At 42.7% G+C, this 16385-nt stretch overlaps 1 protein-coding gene and 1 long non-coding RNA gene across 2 annotated transcripts in view; one reads left to right on the top strand and one right to left on the bottom strand.

The window, feature by feature from the left end:
• The window catches only part of LOC116665322, a 147337-nt gene that overhangs the window by 67399 nt on the left and 63553 nt on the right, over nucleotides 1-16385 (top strand). The window lies entirely within an intron of this gene.
• GPR6 (G protein-coupled receptor 6) lies at nucleotides 6668-9168 on the bottom strand. The gene is made up of 2 exons (XM_006187411.3): nucleotides 8890-9168; nucleotides 6668-8274 (listed from the first exon to the last, which is right to left on the bottom strand). The coding sequence occupies exon 2, from the start codon at nucleotides 8253-8255 to the stop codon at nucleotides 7164-7166; it is 1092 nt and encodes a 363-aa protein (XP_006187473.1). The 5' UTR covers nucleotides 8256-8274; nucleotides 8890-9168; the 3' UTR covers nucleotides 6668-7163.

Here is a 16385-nt window from a genome sequence, read left to right as displayed (position 1 = left end):
CTTGTGAATCTCTGTCTGCAACTTGATGTTCAGTTTTGACAAAAACGGCGTGTTTGTTCTGGAAGCCATGAGTGGTAAAAATCTTGAATTCATCCATTTCTGATTTACCTTTCTTCCTGAGAACTCAGGATCATTACACTTCCTCATATCCCTCATGTAGTTAGGTGGGTCTGTGTAACTAGCTCTGCCTAATGGATTGTGAGTGAAAGTGTCATTTATGAGCCAAAGCATTTCACTGCTATTGTGAGACCCTACAGTTCTCCCAAACCCCAGTGATTTTGGAGATGGTCTTATGTTGTGGGGATAGTGCCAGAAGATGGGTGACTACATTGTATAGAAAACAGTTGCCTTAGGAAGTTGCCCAGGCTGTGCAGTTAACATTATACAAGAGAGAAATCTTTGCTGTGTCAACCCACTGTGATTTTTGTGGGATTGTTTGTTACTGCAACATAATTTAGCTTTTTCTGACTAATGAGCCATGCCACATTGAAACTTTGCATTTTATTTCCATATGGTATTATTTTTATTATTATTAGCTGCTATTTTACTTTGATTCTTTCTCTGACCCTTAACTTATTTATTACAACCTTATTGATGTATAATAAGCTGTACATATTTAAAGTATGCAATTTGATGAAATTTGACATTTGTGTACATCCATGAAATGATCATCACAAGTAAGATAATGAACTTATCCATCATCCCAAAAAGGTTCCTTGTGCTTCTTTGCCATCCCTGCCTCTCTCTCTCCTTCCAATCCCTAATCCCCCAATCCCAGCTATTAATCTGCTTTCTGTCATTGTACATTTTCAAGGATTTTATGTAAGTGCAATCTTACAATATGTGTTCTTTTTCTGCCTGGCTTCTTTCACCCAGCATAATTGTTTGGAGACATATCCATGTGGTCACATGTATCAGTAGTTCATTCCTTTTCATTTCTGAGTAGCATTCTATTGTACAAATGTACCACAATTTGTTTATTCATTTACCTGTTGATGGACATTTGAGTTGTTTTCAGTTTTTGGCTGTTCCAAGTAAAGCTGCTGTGAAAATTCATGTGCAAATCTTTGTATAGACATATGCCTTAATTTCTCTTGGATTGATACTTAAGAGTGGAATGGCTGGGTCATATGGTAGGAGTATGCTTACCTTTTCAAGAAACCACCAAACTATTTTCCAAAGTGTCTATGCTGTTTTACATTCCCACCATCAATGTATAAGAATTCCAGCTGCTCTGCATCCTTGCAGTTCTTGGTATGGTCTGACCTCTAATTTTGATTAAATGATTACACTCTCTCAAGTTCACAACTTTGTTCCCAATGTCATCAACTTATGTTCTTGATACTTCTTGCAATAGTCTCTTAACTGGCACTCCTCCTTCAGATAAATTGAGGTTGTCAGATAGGAACTCTGTGAACTTCCTCCCACCACCTGTAAACTTAGCTCTGTTAATACCAGTCATTCCCACCTTGCCTCCTGTCAGAGCAGGGGAGCTGTGTCTCCACCTCCTCCTGTCTAAGTCCCTCTCTCCTCCTGACATCATATTCTGGACCCCATTCTCCTGTGAAGCCTCACTCTGTCAGGCATCTTTCTCTCTCCGCTGTCTTCTGCTTTTCCAGTTAATGATACTTGCTCCTCAGTCTAATAATATATTCAATTTTTGCCCATGTTTAAAAAACAAAACAAAACAAAGACCATCTTAATACCCTATATTTCCCCCAGACTACTGCCCTATCTCTTTCCTTCTGTTTAAAGTTAAATATATTGTAAAAATTAGAAAATTCCCACTGTCTCCTCAATCCACTGCAATCTAGCTTTTATCCTGCTCTCCACTGAAGCTGCTCTCACTCAGCTTCACACATTCCAAACCCTCTCTTACGTGACCTCTGGGCAGCCTTTATATACTTGATCACTTCCTTCTTAAACTTTTTTCCTCTTGGTTTTCCAAGGGTCTATCCTGGATGCTCCTCTTTGGTCTCCTTTTCTCTTTTGCGTTCCTTCACTGTACTCTCATATGTTGTTGTGTCCAGATTGTAACTTTGGCCTTTTCTCACTCCCTCCCATGGCTTCACTTCCACCTTGAGGTCAATGACTACCGAAAAAAGGTCTCCATTCCAGCAATCCTTGTGAGCTCTAAAGCCACAGGGCCAATTTCCCCCACTTGGTTATCCCACAGATCCTGACATTTCCTACATGGAAAACTTGATTCACTATCCTCTTTCTCAGATCTGCCTCCTCCTCTGTTCCCATCTCAGTGTATCCACCCAGTTAAACATCCTTGACTCCTAAATTGTTCCTCATAATCATAATCACTCACTCAGTCAGAGACACTCTATTTCTTTGAGATCTTTGGAGTCCATCTTCTCCCTACCCCTTCTGCCCTTCTTAGCTGAGGCTGACAGCACCTCTTACCTTGGTTGCTGCAACTGGTCTTCAAAATAGTCTCTTGGCTTCCAGATTTCCCACCTGCAGTCCATTCCTAATGCTGCTTTTTATAATCTTGCTCCTGCCTACCTCTCCAGACTTATCTCCTGTTACCTCCTCTCTAGGCTCTAGATCTTATACACTCCAGCCATACTGAATGGCCTGCATTACTCTGAATGGGCCATGCTTTTGTGATTCATGTTGTCCTCCTGATCTAGAACACTCTCCTTCAATGTCCTTTGCCTTGTAGATTTCTTTTGTTCTTCTTGACTCAGCACAGTATTGCCTTGCTAGTGGAGCCTTCCATAGAATTTCCCTGACCTTCCTATGGGATCCCTACCACTCTGTGTATACCTTTACTATTGCACTTTTCATCAGTACTGTTCTCAGAGCTGTGACTGTTACCTTATATGATAAAAGAGTCTTTGCAGATGTGATTAAGTCAAGGATCTTGAGATGGGGAGGTTATCATGGATTATCTGGGCAAGCACTAAATGTAATTACAAGTGTCCTTATAGGAGGGAGGCAGAAGGAGATTTGGCTTCAGAAGAAGGCAATGTAACCACTGAAGCAAAATAATACACTGCTGGTTTTGAAGATGGCAGAAGCAGCCACAGGCCAAAGAATACAACTCTAAAACCTGAAAAAGTCAAGGAAGCAAATTCTCCCCCTAGAACCTCCAAAGGAAGTGCAGCCCTGCTTACATCCTGACTACAGCCCAATGAAATATAGTGCAGACTTCTGATCTTTGTAAGGGACTGACTATGTATTGTTTTAAGCTACCAAGTTTGTGGTCATTGGTTACAGCAGCAATAGGAAAATAATACCTTGGGCTAAGTGGGACTCTGCCCTGGGCCTCATGCTGCAGAGGCCCCTACTCTAGGTCTATTCCAGTTGTATTCCTTATCTTGGGATGAAGAGTCTATGTCCTCACTTCTAGACCAGACACAAGGCCCCCACAACCCCCAAATTCCTCACTTAAGAAACTCTTATTCAAGGCCTATTTCTGGAGTCTAAATACCTCTTCTCCAAGTTTGTCCTTTTTAAAAAAAAAAATAAGCTTTTATTTCCAGCAAGTGGATTTTGATGAGATTTGACAAACTTCTTTAAATTTCTAGCATTCAATTAAAATATTTTTCTTGCTTATAAGTGATCTCCTTGGGGAAGAGCTATTAAGTTATGAATAACCCTGGATTTAAGTTCCATGTTAAAATAGTTCTGAACCAGGATTTTATGTCATTCACATTTTCCCCCTAAATTTGTCCTTTCAAGACATGCTATAATGCTAGGGGGCTCATTCTGTGACTTGATCTGAAGGGTAGTCAAGGGAGCAACTGTTTGTGGGATGAACCACTTTGTAGACAACAGACTGAAGGGTGCAAAAACTGAAGCCAGGAGACCAGAGAGAAGGCTACTACAGTAATTCAGGCAAGAGATTATGATAGTGGTGGAGATGGGAAGAAGTGGCTAGATTCTGGATGTCTTTTGAAAATAAAGGCAAAAAAGCATTCACATTGGGTGGGAGGTCTGAGAGAAGAGGAAGGGTAAGTGTCAGTCCAAGGTTTCTGGCTTGAACAACTAGGAAGATGACATTGCCATTAACTTAGATAGTAAAGAAGGGAGAAAGAGCACTTATTGGGGTAAAGATCAGTGGCTCTATTTTAAATGTGTTAAATTTAGGATGCCCATTAGACAGCAAAGTGTGTAGGCGGTTGGATGTTAGAGTGAATCTTGCTTTTCTCTGAGACTGTATGCTCCCAGCAACTAGCATAGGAGATTAAAATAGGAGATTCTTAATACTAGTTGGACCAAATGAATATGTGACATTTCTTCATACAAATGTTTGAGTTTTATATCCTTACATCATCAGGTAGGATAAAATCCAGCCCACTGACATTACACAGATTGGCCAATTGTGTACACCGGGAGTATTAACAACCTGATTGTTTAGTATCTTCCTGTTCTTGGCTCTCTCAAAGATTTTGATTAGGACTAGGGCAGATATTTAATATTAATACCAAGTAGATAGAAGTTAAACCCATGGCCTGTCCTATTAGCTTAGTGTTGAACTTTCTTTTCTTTTCTTTTTTTTAATTAAAAAAATGGGGGGGGGGTAGATTTATTTATTTCTGGAGGAGGTACTGGGGATTGAACCCGGACCTCATGCATGCTAAGCATGCATTCTACCACTTGAGCTGTACCCCACCCCTAGTGTTGAAATTTCTTAACTTACTAATGGCAAGAAAAATTTTTTTGTAATTATAGTATGTGTAATGACTTTTTTATTCCATCTCTGAAGTCATATTGTTTACCTCTCCACGTGTTTGAAAAAGCTTACAGCCAGAGCTTTTGCTATTTTAGTCCACTTGGATGCATCTTGGATACTAATAGAGCCTGAAACACTGATGATGCTGACTAGTCTATGACGGTTAGTTCGTTAAAAGAAATGTTAATATAACAAATGGGTAATAATGCTGATCTTCCTGGCTCTAAATTTACAGCCATTATAAAACTATATGTTTATAAAACTTGGTGTGCTTTATTGTTTTAAAAAGGTTGCAGCTCTGTTGCAAGATGATGGAGACTAGAATGCTCATTCATTTTTCTCTTGTACCTTTCCCCCTACCCGCCTCATTCCTGTGAAGTTTCTCTTGTCAAGTTCACTAATGACATTCACATTAAAAAATCTATAGTCATTGTTTTTAATCCTTATTTGAATTATTCTCTCAGCAATGTTTGACCCAATTGACTACTCCCTCCTGAAACATTTATTTCCTTTTCTTTTTTTTTTTTTTTTTTTGGATCATTGTGTTCTCTTGATGTGATGGTTAATTTTACATGTCAGTTTGACTGAACCATGGGTGCCCAGACATTTGGTTGAACCTTATTCTGAGTGTGTCTGCAAGGATGTTTCTAGATGGGATTAACATTTGACTCAGTAGACTGAGTAAAGCAGATTGCCCTCCCTGATGCAAGGGGGCCTCATCCAGTGGATTGAAGAGCAGAAAAGAATAAAAGAGCTGAGTAAACTCCTGCTGCCTGATTGACCTGAGCTGGAACACTGGTCTTTTCCTGCCTTTGGTCTCTATTTGAAACATCAGTTCTTCTTGGGTTTTGAGCCCATGGGCTCTCCTGGTTCTCAGGCCTTTGGACTCAGACTGGAACCATGCCATCAGCTCTCCTAAGTGTCCAGCTTGCTGACTATAGCTCTTGCGACTTCTTAGCCTCCATAGTTGCATGAGCCAGTTCTTTTGTTTTTGTTGTTTGAGCCAATTCTTTATAATAAATCTCTTCAATGTGTATTTGTTTGCTTGTAGGCCATCTCCCCCACTAGAGTATAACACTATGAGCAGACACCTTTTATCTATCTAGTTCATTTCTGTAGTCCCAGCCCTGAGACTGTGTCTAGAAGATAATAAGCATTCAGTAAATACTTGTGGACTATATGAGAAAATTTGCTTGTGTGTATTTTCCTAAGGCCTAAGACCAGTAACTATTTGTACTTCTGTGCATATTTCTTCATAGGTGCTCAGAGCATGTCCACATATATTGTATTTATCCTCACATCAGTCTGGAAGAAGGGGATGAGGGGAACAATTTAACTATGATTCACACCCTGTAGTGGAATGGGAATGTTTAGTTCTTGAGGATCTTAATGCCCTGTGTTTTGAAGATAAGAGTGCCTTAAAGGGGACTGCTAGGCATACCTTCATTTATCTCATGAACACAGTATATCTTGGACTCCTGTCTTAGAAGAATTTGTTTATTTTATAGGACTGTGCATTTTGCTACAAGACCTGGCCAGTAACAATAAACTCAGTCAATATGAATTTTCAACATTTAAAATTCTTTCTAGATGGAAAAACTATGTCTAAAAATTGTGATTTCAGGATTCACAAGTGCACATGTGTAAGATAAAGGAATGGTTTCCGACATCCTCTGGAGATTGTCTTCCAAACCCAGTAGCCAAGGGGGTAGATTAGTTTGCACTGATAACACCAATAATGCTTTAGTGTCCTATGAATACTGTGATGTGAATATATTACTCCCTTCTTTCCCCTCCCCAATAATCTGGATAAGGTGTTTCAGTGACAATTTGTGAACAATGTGCAAATACATATGATTTTTTTTTACATCAAGATTTTCACAGGAGGGAGATGATACATAAAAAAACTGTTAGAGTAAATGCACTAATTAATTCAGCTCTTAAATAGTTATTCTATCATCAGTCACATGCCAAAAATTGCATTTTTATAATGTGTTTATTTGTGTACAAAATATGTTATAATTTACTGATGCATATGCAGCAAAATACTTTATCACATACAACAAAAATACACTTTTTAACCCCCTTCCCCTACCTTTTGAAAATGGCAACACTGTTCTGGCAGTTCAGCAGCTAAAAATAAAGTGCTATAATTAAGCAGTATTGGAATGTCTTCATTTGACAAATGTGATGTACAATTTGAGTATACAACCACATTTTTGTTAGTTTTTTCACAGAACAGGAGATTCCACATCCTGAACACTTCCAGAAGATACAAATATTTGTATATATATGTACACGTGTATACACTGTATATGTAAAGTACCAACAAGCCTCTTTGTCTTTGTAAGTTTGTTGTGTTTATGTTTATTCTTTCTTTCCAAAGTCAGAGTCACACTATTGGGATCTCACAGTTCGTCACCAAAGTCTGGCTTGTTGGGGTGTGGTGTTGGTGAGAGGGCAGAGGGAGCCTTCAGACCTCACTGGGGGACCTGGAGCGGAAGGGCACTTTGGACTGGAAACAGCCACAAAACAGGAGCCACAGGGCACGTTGGATCTCCTGGTTGCGGAAGGCATAGATAATAGGATTGATCATGGAGTTGTAGGTGGCAGGCAGCAATGTGGCATAGGTGTAGACAGCTGGGTCCTCATGGCTGCCCACCACACAGTAGATGGCAAAGGGCAGCCAGCTGGCACCGAAAGTGCCCAGCACCACGGCCAGTGTACCCACGCCCTTTCTGGTGGCTGCAAGGTGGGGTGGTGCAAGGCAGTGCTGCTGCAGCGCGATCTGGTGCGCATGACGCCAGACTACCTGGCAGATGCGCACGTACAGGTGCAACATGATGCCGAAGACAGCAAAAAAGGTGGCGGAAAGCAGCGCCACGTGGCTGCGCGTCAGCGGGCGCACCACGCTGCAGGCGGCGCGCTCTGCCAGGCAGTTCCAGCCGAGCACCGGCAGCAGCCCGAGGCCTAGGGACACCGTCCAGGTGGCGGCGAGCAGGAGATGCACACCCAACAGGGTCCGTCGCGAATAATAGGTGAGCGCGTTGTAGAGAGACAGGTAACGATCTACCGTGATGGCCAGCAGGCTGCTGACTGAGGCCGCGAAGGAGGCCACGAGGAAGCCCACAGTGAACAGGCTTACAGTCTCCGAGGGCACCAGGTACTGGAACACGAAGTGCAGAATGAGACCGCAGCCCGCCAGCAGGTCCGCGGTTGCCAGGCTGCCCACCAGCACGAACATGGGCGTGCGCAGAGCCGGTGTGGAGGCGATGAGCGCCACTACCAGCGCATTTTCACCTGCGATCACCGTCCCCGACACGCAGAGCAGTACGTCCCATGGGTTCACTGCCGACAGCAGCAGCCCTGGTGGCCCCGCTGGCAGCTGAGAAGACAGCTCCAGCGACGCATTAGCTGCGCCGCCGCCCCCCAGCGCCGCTGCCGCTGCAGGGGGCCCCCATTCAACTGTGTCCCGCGCTCCTGCCGCTGTGGCCGCTGCCGCCGCACCCTCGGCCGCCACTGCCACCACCTGGGACTCGTTGAGCGAAGATGCGCTCGCGTTCATTGTGGCTGGACGCTACACCCTGCGTGGAGAGGGAGAGGAAGCTTCAGGTGTGTGGTTCACGCCGCCAGGGTACTTCCCCGGGCGCCGGTGTCCTGCTCATATTGCCCATCCCACCCCGGGACTCCAGAACAGAACGAGGAAGCAGTGGTTTACAGCCAAAAATAAACGATACCTGTTGAATTAGTGAGCGTGTGAGTGAGTGAAATGCACAAGGCATACCCGCACTAATACCTGAGTTTTTGCACAGATATACACACGAATAACATACAGTCACGTGCACACAGATCACCTAAGTGTGCCTGTATTTGCACACGCATCGTGTGCACCAAGCTAGTGGTGTCAGCCTCTGAGAGTCCCACCCTGGCGCTGACCCGCGTGGTCAGGCGTTCGTAAACTAGGCGGCAGAGTCGCTGTCCAAGGTTCTGAAAGAGAAGTTTCTGAAATCGTGGAGCCACAGAGAACCCTGGGATAGGGGTTTTTCGGGAGAGAGGCTGAGATGTTTCTGTGTAGGAGGAGGGTGTGGAATCAAGCTTGACTCCATTTCTCCGGCTTCGGGAAGAACTCATCCCCTGGCCACTTCATCCCTTCCCCTCTCCACACTCTCAAAGTTCCCTTAGGAAGCCGGGCTGCTCACCTGAGGAGTCAGGGCTTCAGGAAATCGCCGATCATGAGCTCTGTGGCAGCGCGCCAGGCTGCGCTCCCCGCGCGAAGAGAGCCAACGCCTGAAGGTGGTGGCTGGGCTGGCAGGGAGAGGAATACGGGGCTCCTGTCGCTGTGCCGGCGCCTCCGAGAGTGAGACACACAGTAGAAGAAAAGGCGGCTACAAGTAGTGTACCCGCCGGAGATTGACAAGCAGGGCGCGGTGACGTCAGGCTCCTGGCTCCAGGGTGCCAGCTCCGCACTCGCTCTTCTCGCCCGCCCATCAACTACCTTCCCCCACCATATACCCTCCCCGAACGATGTCTCTGAGGGTTCAAGGAGGGAGGAGAAGCCAGAGGACCGCCGCCAGTCCAGAACATCCAGGAATGAGATGGGGGAAAGCGGAAAGGGAAAAAGGAGTGAAGACTTTGAGGCCAGGCAAGGAGGGTGACCTGGGAGGGGAGGGGTGAGGGATGAGTTGCACTGGCCAGACAGCAAAGCCCAGGGTCAAAGGTCATTTGGAGGCTAGATTGAAGAAGAAGCCCTAGAGAAGGGAGAGCTTGGGGCAGGGAGGTCTGTCATCAGACTTCCCTGCCTCAACCTTAAAAAAAAAATAAATGTATAGGCACAGGAATGAACTGGGGGTTGGGGGGAATGAGTTGTTTAAGGATGTTTGTGGTACAGTGTGTCAGCTGAGTAAAGTCAGAGGAGAAAAGCCAAGTTGTGGGGAACAGAAAAAAGATGGGACATCTATAAAAAAAAAACAACAATCTCTTCTTTTGAAGGTTGCCTGTGCAATCGATTCCTCTCTCTCCCTCCATTTCTTCCTCTCTTCCACTGTCTTTCTTGAGCTCTACACAACAGGTTTCACCATTATCTTCCCAGCCGAATTCTTTGCAACTACAGTAGCTGATAGTGCCCTTGGAACTTGCTCTTTGATTAAAGACCAGGTCTGTGTCTTGTTAGAAAAGAAGAAAACAGCAAAATGTGATTTACTTTCCTGGCAACAGACTTTGCCCTGTTAATTAGTACCCTATAAAACAAATTACAGGACAAAAATAGTGATAACTCAGCTGCACCAGACTTCAGTAGGCAGGAGTTTTATTTCCAGCCCAGATAAATCATCCTTTTGGTTTAAAGGTGTTTTGTTTCATCAGTAAAATACAAGTATTGGACTTCTTCTTTGTTTTTAATTAGCCAGGATCTCCAATAGCTGTACTTGGGGAAAAGCTAAAATAGTTTACTCCATCTAAGGCTCTAAAATAAATGGTTGCATATCAGCATGATGGCATTATACCAGAGCCAGAGCCCTGATTTTCAGGGACAGCATGCTCTGAGCAAGGTGAAAATAGACATTTGTTACTGGCATCCTCTACTTTTCCCTGTGTACCTTCTTCTCTCTCCTGGCTTAACTTTGCCTCTAGACCCAGGGGCCCAAAAAGAAAAAAATATCTATGTATACTCCTGTCTACAGGCTGGAGTGGGAGGTGGATTTTTATCCTGGCCTTCTCCCTCTAAACATGGTCCCCAAGTCCAGACTAGTCCTGCTTTCCTGCCTCAGTGCAGCTGAATTTAACTAGAGAAAAGAAGAAAAACTGTAGGACCATTCAATTCTTTGCTGCAATAGCCAATGTTGGACCATAAAATGATTTTACACACAATTTCTCTATTTGGGGAGTTCATAAAATTCTCATACCACCATTTTCATGAACCTTCAAGTTGGCTGAAGGTCTAAGTTTCTGGAAAGCGCCATTTTGGGTTTCAGTAAAAGATTGTCAACTAAAACCCAAGAATGTTATTTCAGAGCTGTCGAACTGTCAAACCACTATAATCGCATGTTAATCACAAATTTTTCAAACAGATAAAGGCACAAGGGGAGGAGAATCCCTTGTGTGTTATATTTTTACATGTTAAAATGCAGCAGAAATTTTGAGGTTAAAATTAAACAAACAGAGATCCTGTGTTTTGTACATCCTCAGGATTTCACCATCACCAGTAATGGACTGACTTTTTAATGGTATCAGAAGGAAGACAACACATGTATAATCATGTACATAAATGCTGGTTGAGAGTTTGTAGACTGTCTTTGGGTCATGCCAGTCTGTGGTTACCTGTCTCAGATGCTGGACTGGATCCTGAAAGCAGAAAATGCACATTCTTTCAAGCTTTCCTCATCTCCTCCATCCCCACCTATCTCCTGGGAGGCAGAAGAAGAAGAAAGGTGTGTGATGCAATGGTTATGGATGGGTATTAGAAGTACTTCATTGCTTGTTCCACTCAAAGCTCTGCACAAGTACATCTTGGTCTCCAAGAATGTTCAGTCTGTGAACCATGTGACAGTTTCTACCCCTGGCCCAGCTTATGGGAGGAGATTGATGCCTAACCCAAGGCTAGTCAAGACCAGCCATTGTTTGCTATATAAGACCAGTGACTAGATTCCCTTCCTGAAAATTTGAACTAAGAAACATTGTGACAATGGTCAGTCAGGGTTGGTCTCTGGACCTGAAAGATCATAAGGTAGGGCTGGAGCACTCATGTTGAGCCCTGTGTCAAATAAGAATCAGAGGAAGCCAGTTGTAATGAAAGAATGAAGCAGATGTGCAGAGAGGAACAGAGATAAGGAAGATAAATGACTGAGAGATGGAGGGAATGACCTCAGTCCCTGAGTGTCTGGTTCCTGTCTCTGGGAGTCTAGATCCCTACATCCCTTAGAATTGCTATTTGTAGTCTCTACTACAAACCTCCCTTGTCTTGAGCTACCTTGAGTGGGTTTCTACTCTGTAAATCTTTGATACTTGACTGAAACACACAACTAAATATATTATTCATCCACCAGGTTGTTTGATCCTGGTTATGTTTTTGGGTTTGGTTATGTGTGAAGTTTGGTTTCTGGCTTGTAGTCACAAGTTAAATTTATTATATCCACCCCTGTGACACACTGAACATATCCTCTGGTGCCTTTATATTCCGGCATTATCCAAGCATGAACAACAAAGAAACTTTCCTTGTCTGAAGTTTTGCCCAAGAATCACAACCTCTCAACCACAACTCTTTCTCTGGTTCCCTTGGGTATGTCTTGCCCATCTCAGCCTAAGCCAGTGGTTCCAATCCTGGTTGGACATTAGAATTACCTAGAAAGCTTTTAAAAACTAGTTTCTTGGATCTCTCACCCAGAGATTCTGACTCATCTGGTCTGGAGTGAGGACCAGCATCAAATTTCCTAAAGATGCTAATGGAAAGCCAGGGTAGAGAACACTCATCTAAGCAGTCATACAGTCTTTTTCTCAGTTTGGCATGCAGTGAAACTCCTGAAATAGTGGATTGGAGTTTAGAATAGTTGCAATAAAGGAGTTTTAGCAATAAATCACGTAGTGTAATTTCAGATTTAGGACACTAAACAGTCCTCTGTAGAACTTTAATTTTCCACACTCAGAAGAACTTCCTTTATGGCCCAAGGTGAAGGCTGACACTTGATTCCCATTTGGCCTTGATGAAATTAATGGCCCCATCAAGGAATTCTAAATTCTGGTTTCCCTCAACCCTCTATTTTTCTGTAGCTCTCAAGTATTTGCCCTGTTACTTATTCTGAGTTCACAGTCACTTCCCAGGTGTGCCCTCTCCTGGCCCAGATTTTTGCAAATCAATTCTGTTTTACAAAATCAGAGCTGCAGTCAGCCAAGCTGTCTAGACCTTATAAAACTAGGTTGGAGAGACCCATACCAGCAATCCTGACCTCTTGCTCTGGGCATCTACACACACACACACACACACACACACACACACACACACACACTCCTTCTACTTGGTTCTTAGAGACAAAGAATACAGTTTTCTACTGGGAAGTACAAGTCTATTTGCTGGTATACAGATAGTTGTGCTGACAGCAGAGGAAGAGAGCAGGTGCTTAGTGAAATGTATGAAGCTGTTATTAAGAAAGATTGCTGCTGAAAGAGGCAGGAATCACAGAGGGCCATTGAATGCTCTACATTATTTGGCCAGAGCCAGGGTGTTGGATGAAGTGTAATCTTTTTGGGACAAATGCTGAGGCAGATGAATGATATTCAAAATATCTCATTTTCTCTGTTTCTATCTGTCCTCAGGGTTTCCTCTCCCTCTCAGGCATCAATGGTGGGTCATAATGTCCAAGGTACCTACTTCCTCAGCATGTCCAACCACATCCGGGCTGCTCTTGCTTCATGCCAAGTGAGTAGTCTTCACTCCAAAAGGCTATTATCCTTGGAGTTCAGCATCACTTAATATTCCCACCAAATTTAGAAAAAGAGCCACCATTATTATCCACCATTATTATCAGTACATGGCCACATGATGCAGAACATTGTGCAGGGCAGCTGAAATTTTTTACTTAATTCAGTTGGTGAGTGACTTTTTTTTTTTTTTGGCATGAGAAACAAATCAGGAAAAATAGTAGCATTTAAAGACATTTGTTCATTTTCACAAAGAGTGAAAATAACTTTATTGAGTTTCATGGAGATATGCATAATTTTGCAGCTTAGATTACTGACTAAGTGAATATGAGAAGGATAAAGCTGGTTCTGTTGGTATATTTGAAAAGTAACAAGGAGGTAGTCTTCTAACCTGCTGTTCCCTATATTTTCAAAGTGCTTTGAAGCTCATACAGTGGGTTCATACTCATTTTCTCATTTTATTCTTTGAAACAATTACATGATGTTTGAGGTTATTTTCTTTGCAGATGGGGCAAATGAAGTTCAGAGAGGTGGAGTGAGTTGCCCAAGGGCACACAGGACATCAGCAGGTACTTTGTGTATGAGATATCAACAATTTCATGGGAAATAAAAACAAATATGGATTCAATGTATGTAAAGGAATGGCCCTAACCTCTAAGCCCCCTGGGGAGCTCTGTGCTAGACTTTAAGAGCCATAGTCTCCCAACTCTGCCCAAAGTCTCTGCTGTCCTCGTGTGCCAGTACTCTCCTTGGGAAAATTATACAGGCCTTGGCCAGAGTAGAGCTTCCGACACTCAGAGGAGACTGCAGCCTGCCTAGGGCCCAGCCCCCTCCTATAACCTTTTATGTCCCCAGAAGACCTCTGTCCCCTTTATTCTCTAATAAATGACAGAAAAACTCTACTGCAAAGATAGGTATTTACTTTTCTCAGGCTAGAAATCAAAGTACACATTATCTTTTTAAAAAAAACTTTTATAAAATGCAATACTCCTAAACAATCAAAACTAAAATTAAAAAATGAAAAATGGGGAAAATTCCCTCAATTGGACATGCAAAAGATTAATATCTACCATAGACTTTGTCAGCTATATAAAATCAGTATTAAGTCCTAACAGGTAAAGGTTAAGAATAGCTGATTCAAATTGTTTTTAAAAAGAGAGACAAATGGTCAACCTTAGTGTTACTCAAATAAGTATAATTTAAATCATTAATGAATTGAAACAACATTTTAAAATAATAAAACTCAGTGCTATAAAAGACAGAGAAACTGGTACACTCGTGGAGTGCTATTAGCATTGTAAATTATTACACTTATTTTGAAAAGCAATTTGGCAGTGAATTTCAAGAGACATAAAAATGTTTCTGCCCTTTGGCTGCTGATTTTCATGTCAAGATAATTATACAATATAAAAATAATTGTGTACATGAAAGTAATCTTTGTGGGGCTATCTAATAATAGCAAACATAAACAATCTGAGTGTCTAACAGTAGGAGAAGTGGTAAATTCAATGTTTCTCTATGTCCTTAATGTAATATTGTGCAGTCATCGAAATGATAACTGTAAAGTCCCTTCCATTTGTCATCGCACTGTTAACTGATCTCCTCCTCCCCAAATTTCACAAGGAATTAGAAGGCAATCCCTTGATTCCCTGGCTCCCTACTTAAAATTCACACGTGTGGCCCCATCTACATTCCTCATCTTTCCTGTCCCTGTCTTTTTTTCAGGTTAATCTCTCCACTTCCCTTCAGACCCTCTCTATCTTTCTTCTCCACCATCTCACTCCCTCAAATAGCTTTTCTTTCTCAGTCATCTGAGCCAGCAGGCTCTGAGCAATGGAATAACCCAGCCCAGAGGGAGCAAGGTATGGACCAGCCTCAAAAATGGCATCCAACTGGAACACAATCTGCTGCAAACTCTGAGCAGAAAAGCCCTAAACAGAGGGGATGGGGAGAGGAAAGTCACAGTCACTTAGGCTTTTGTCAGGGGCAAGGCACTTTATATGCATAGTCTTCTTTTACCCCATGGGTCTCTTTTTATTAGTTACATTTAACACACCAGGAAGCAGAGATCTAAGGGGTTAACTAACATTCATTCTTACGTAGCTTATAAGGGGTAGAGTCCATTTGGTTCTCAAAGTCTCACTTTCCTAAACAAGGTCTCTGCTCTGGGAAGGGGACCTGATGTGTGCTTAGCTTTAGGAACGGGGGTCAGTCAAACCAGTGAGTATATCCTGGAAAGCGCTGCAAGTCGAGTGGAGAAGTTTGGATTTGGTGCAAGAGGAAACAGGGATCTAGGGGAGGACGCTGAGCGGAGCTGGTTTGAACAGGCGCTTTAGGAAGACAGCAGGGAGTGGAGAGCAGAAGGCAGGCTGTTTTTCTGTGACACACTTGTGGGCACCAAGTAAATAAAGCAGCCTATTCAATGAGAGCAAGCGGGAACTTCTGAATTGCTACTAAGATAAGTCACCACTCTGGATGCTTATCTGAAATGTAATCCCCTGATCTTTTAAGAAGGATTCTGAAAACTAGGAGAGGTTGCTAAGGGAATAAAGCCCTAAGTATCGTAATCAGCAGAATCCACAAAATAATTTTCCCAAATGAGCTCAATTCTCCAGCTAGCAGCATTTGAGGGTTTGGCTGGAGAAGAGGAGGGAGCCAGCAGGGATCCGCCCTCTTCTTCTGCCTCCAGACTTTCTTCCCATGTGCACAGAGGTGAGTCCCCACCAAGAGTCCTCTTCACACCTGCATTCTCAGGATGTCTACAGCTCCGATGCTCCTGCAGCCAGGGACCCTACCCTCTCACAGATTCTCAAAGTTTCCTGGCTTTTTACTTGATATGCATTTACATCCCTGTCCTGAACCCCAAGCTGAATGATGCTTCAAGTAAAAATAATTGATTTGAGTGACTTGTATAACATGCTTATTTTATTAGCTGGAGGCAGATTAGATTTTTCTTTTGAGCTCTTTAAAAAGGATAGGCATCTACATATGGTTATAAGACATTCACAGCATGAAAACAAACAAACAAAAATCCAGTATATACAGTATGGACTCAGTTTTGTAAAAGAAATTATATATGTGTGTGTATATATATATGCTACATATCAAAATGTTAACAGTAATTACTTCTGAGTGGAGGCTATTTTTATCTTATTTTTTTTAACGTGTGGTAGAAACCAATAGCTATCTTCCAATATTCATTCTCCCTTTATTCTATAATAATAGAACCTCCAATTTTGGCTGGGCATATGGCCACCTAGAATAAATAGCATATGTCTAGACCTCC

This window comes from Camelus ferus, chromosome 8 (genome assembly GCF_009834535.1).
Source record: "Camelus ferus isolate YT-003-E chromosome 8, BCGSAC_Cfer_1.0, whole genome shotgun sequence".
Taxonomy (NCBI): Eukaryota; Metazoa; Chordata; class Mammalia; order Artiodactyla; family Camelidae; genus Camelus; species Camelus ferus.
Note: the sequence above shows the minus strand (reverse complement) of the source record. Positions and strands in the feature narration are given on the sequence as shown.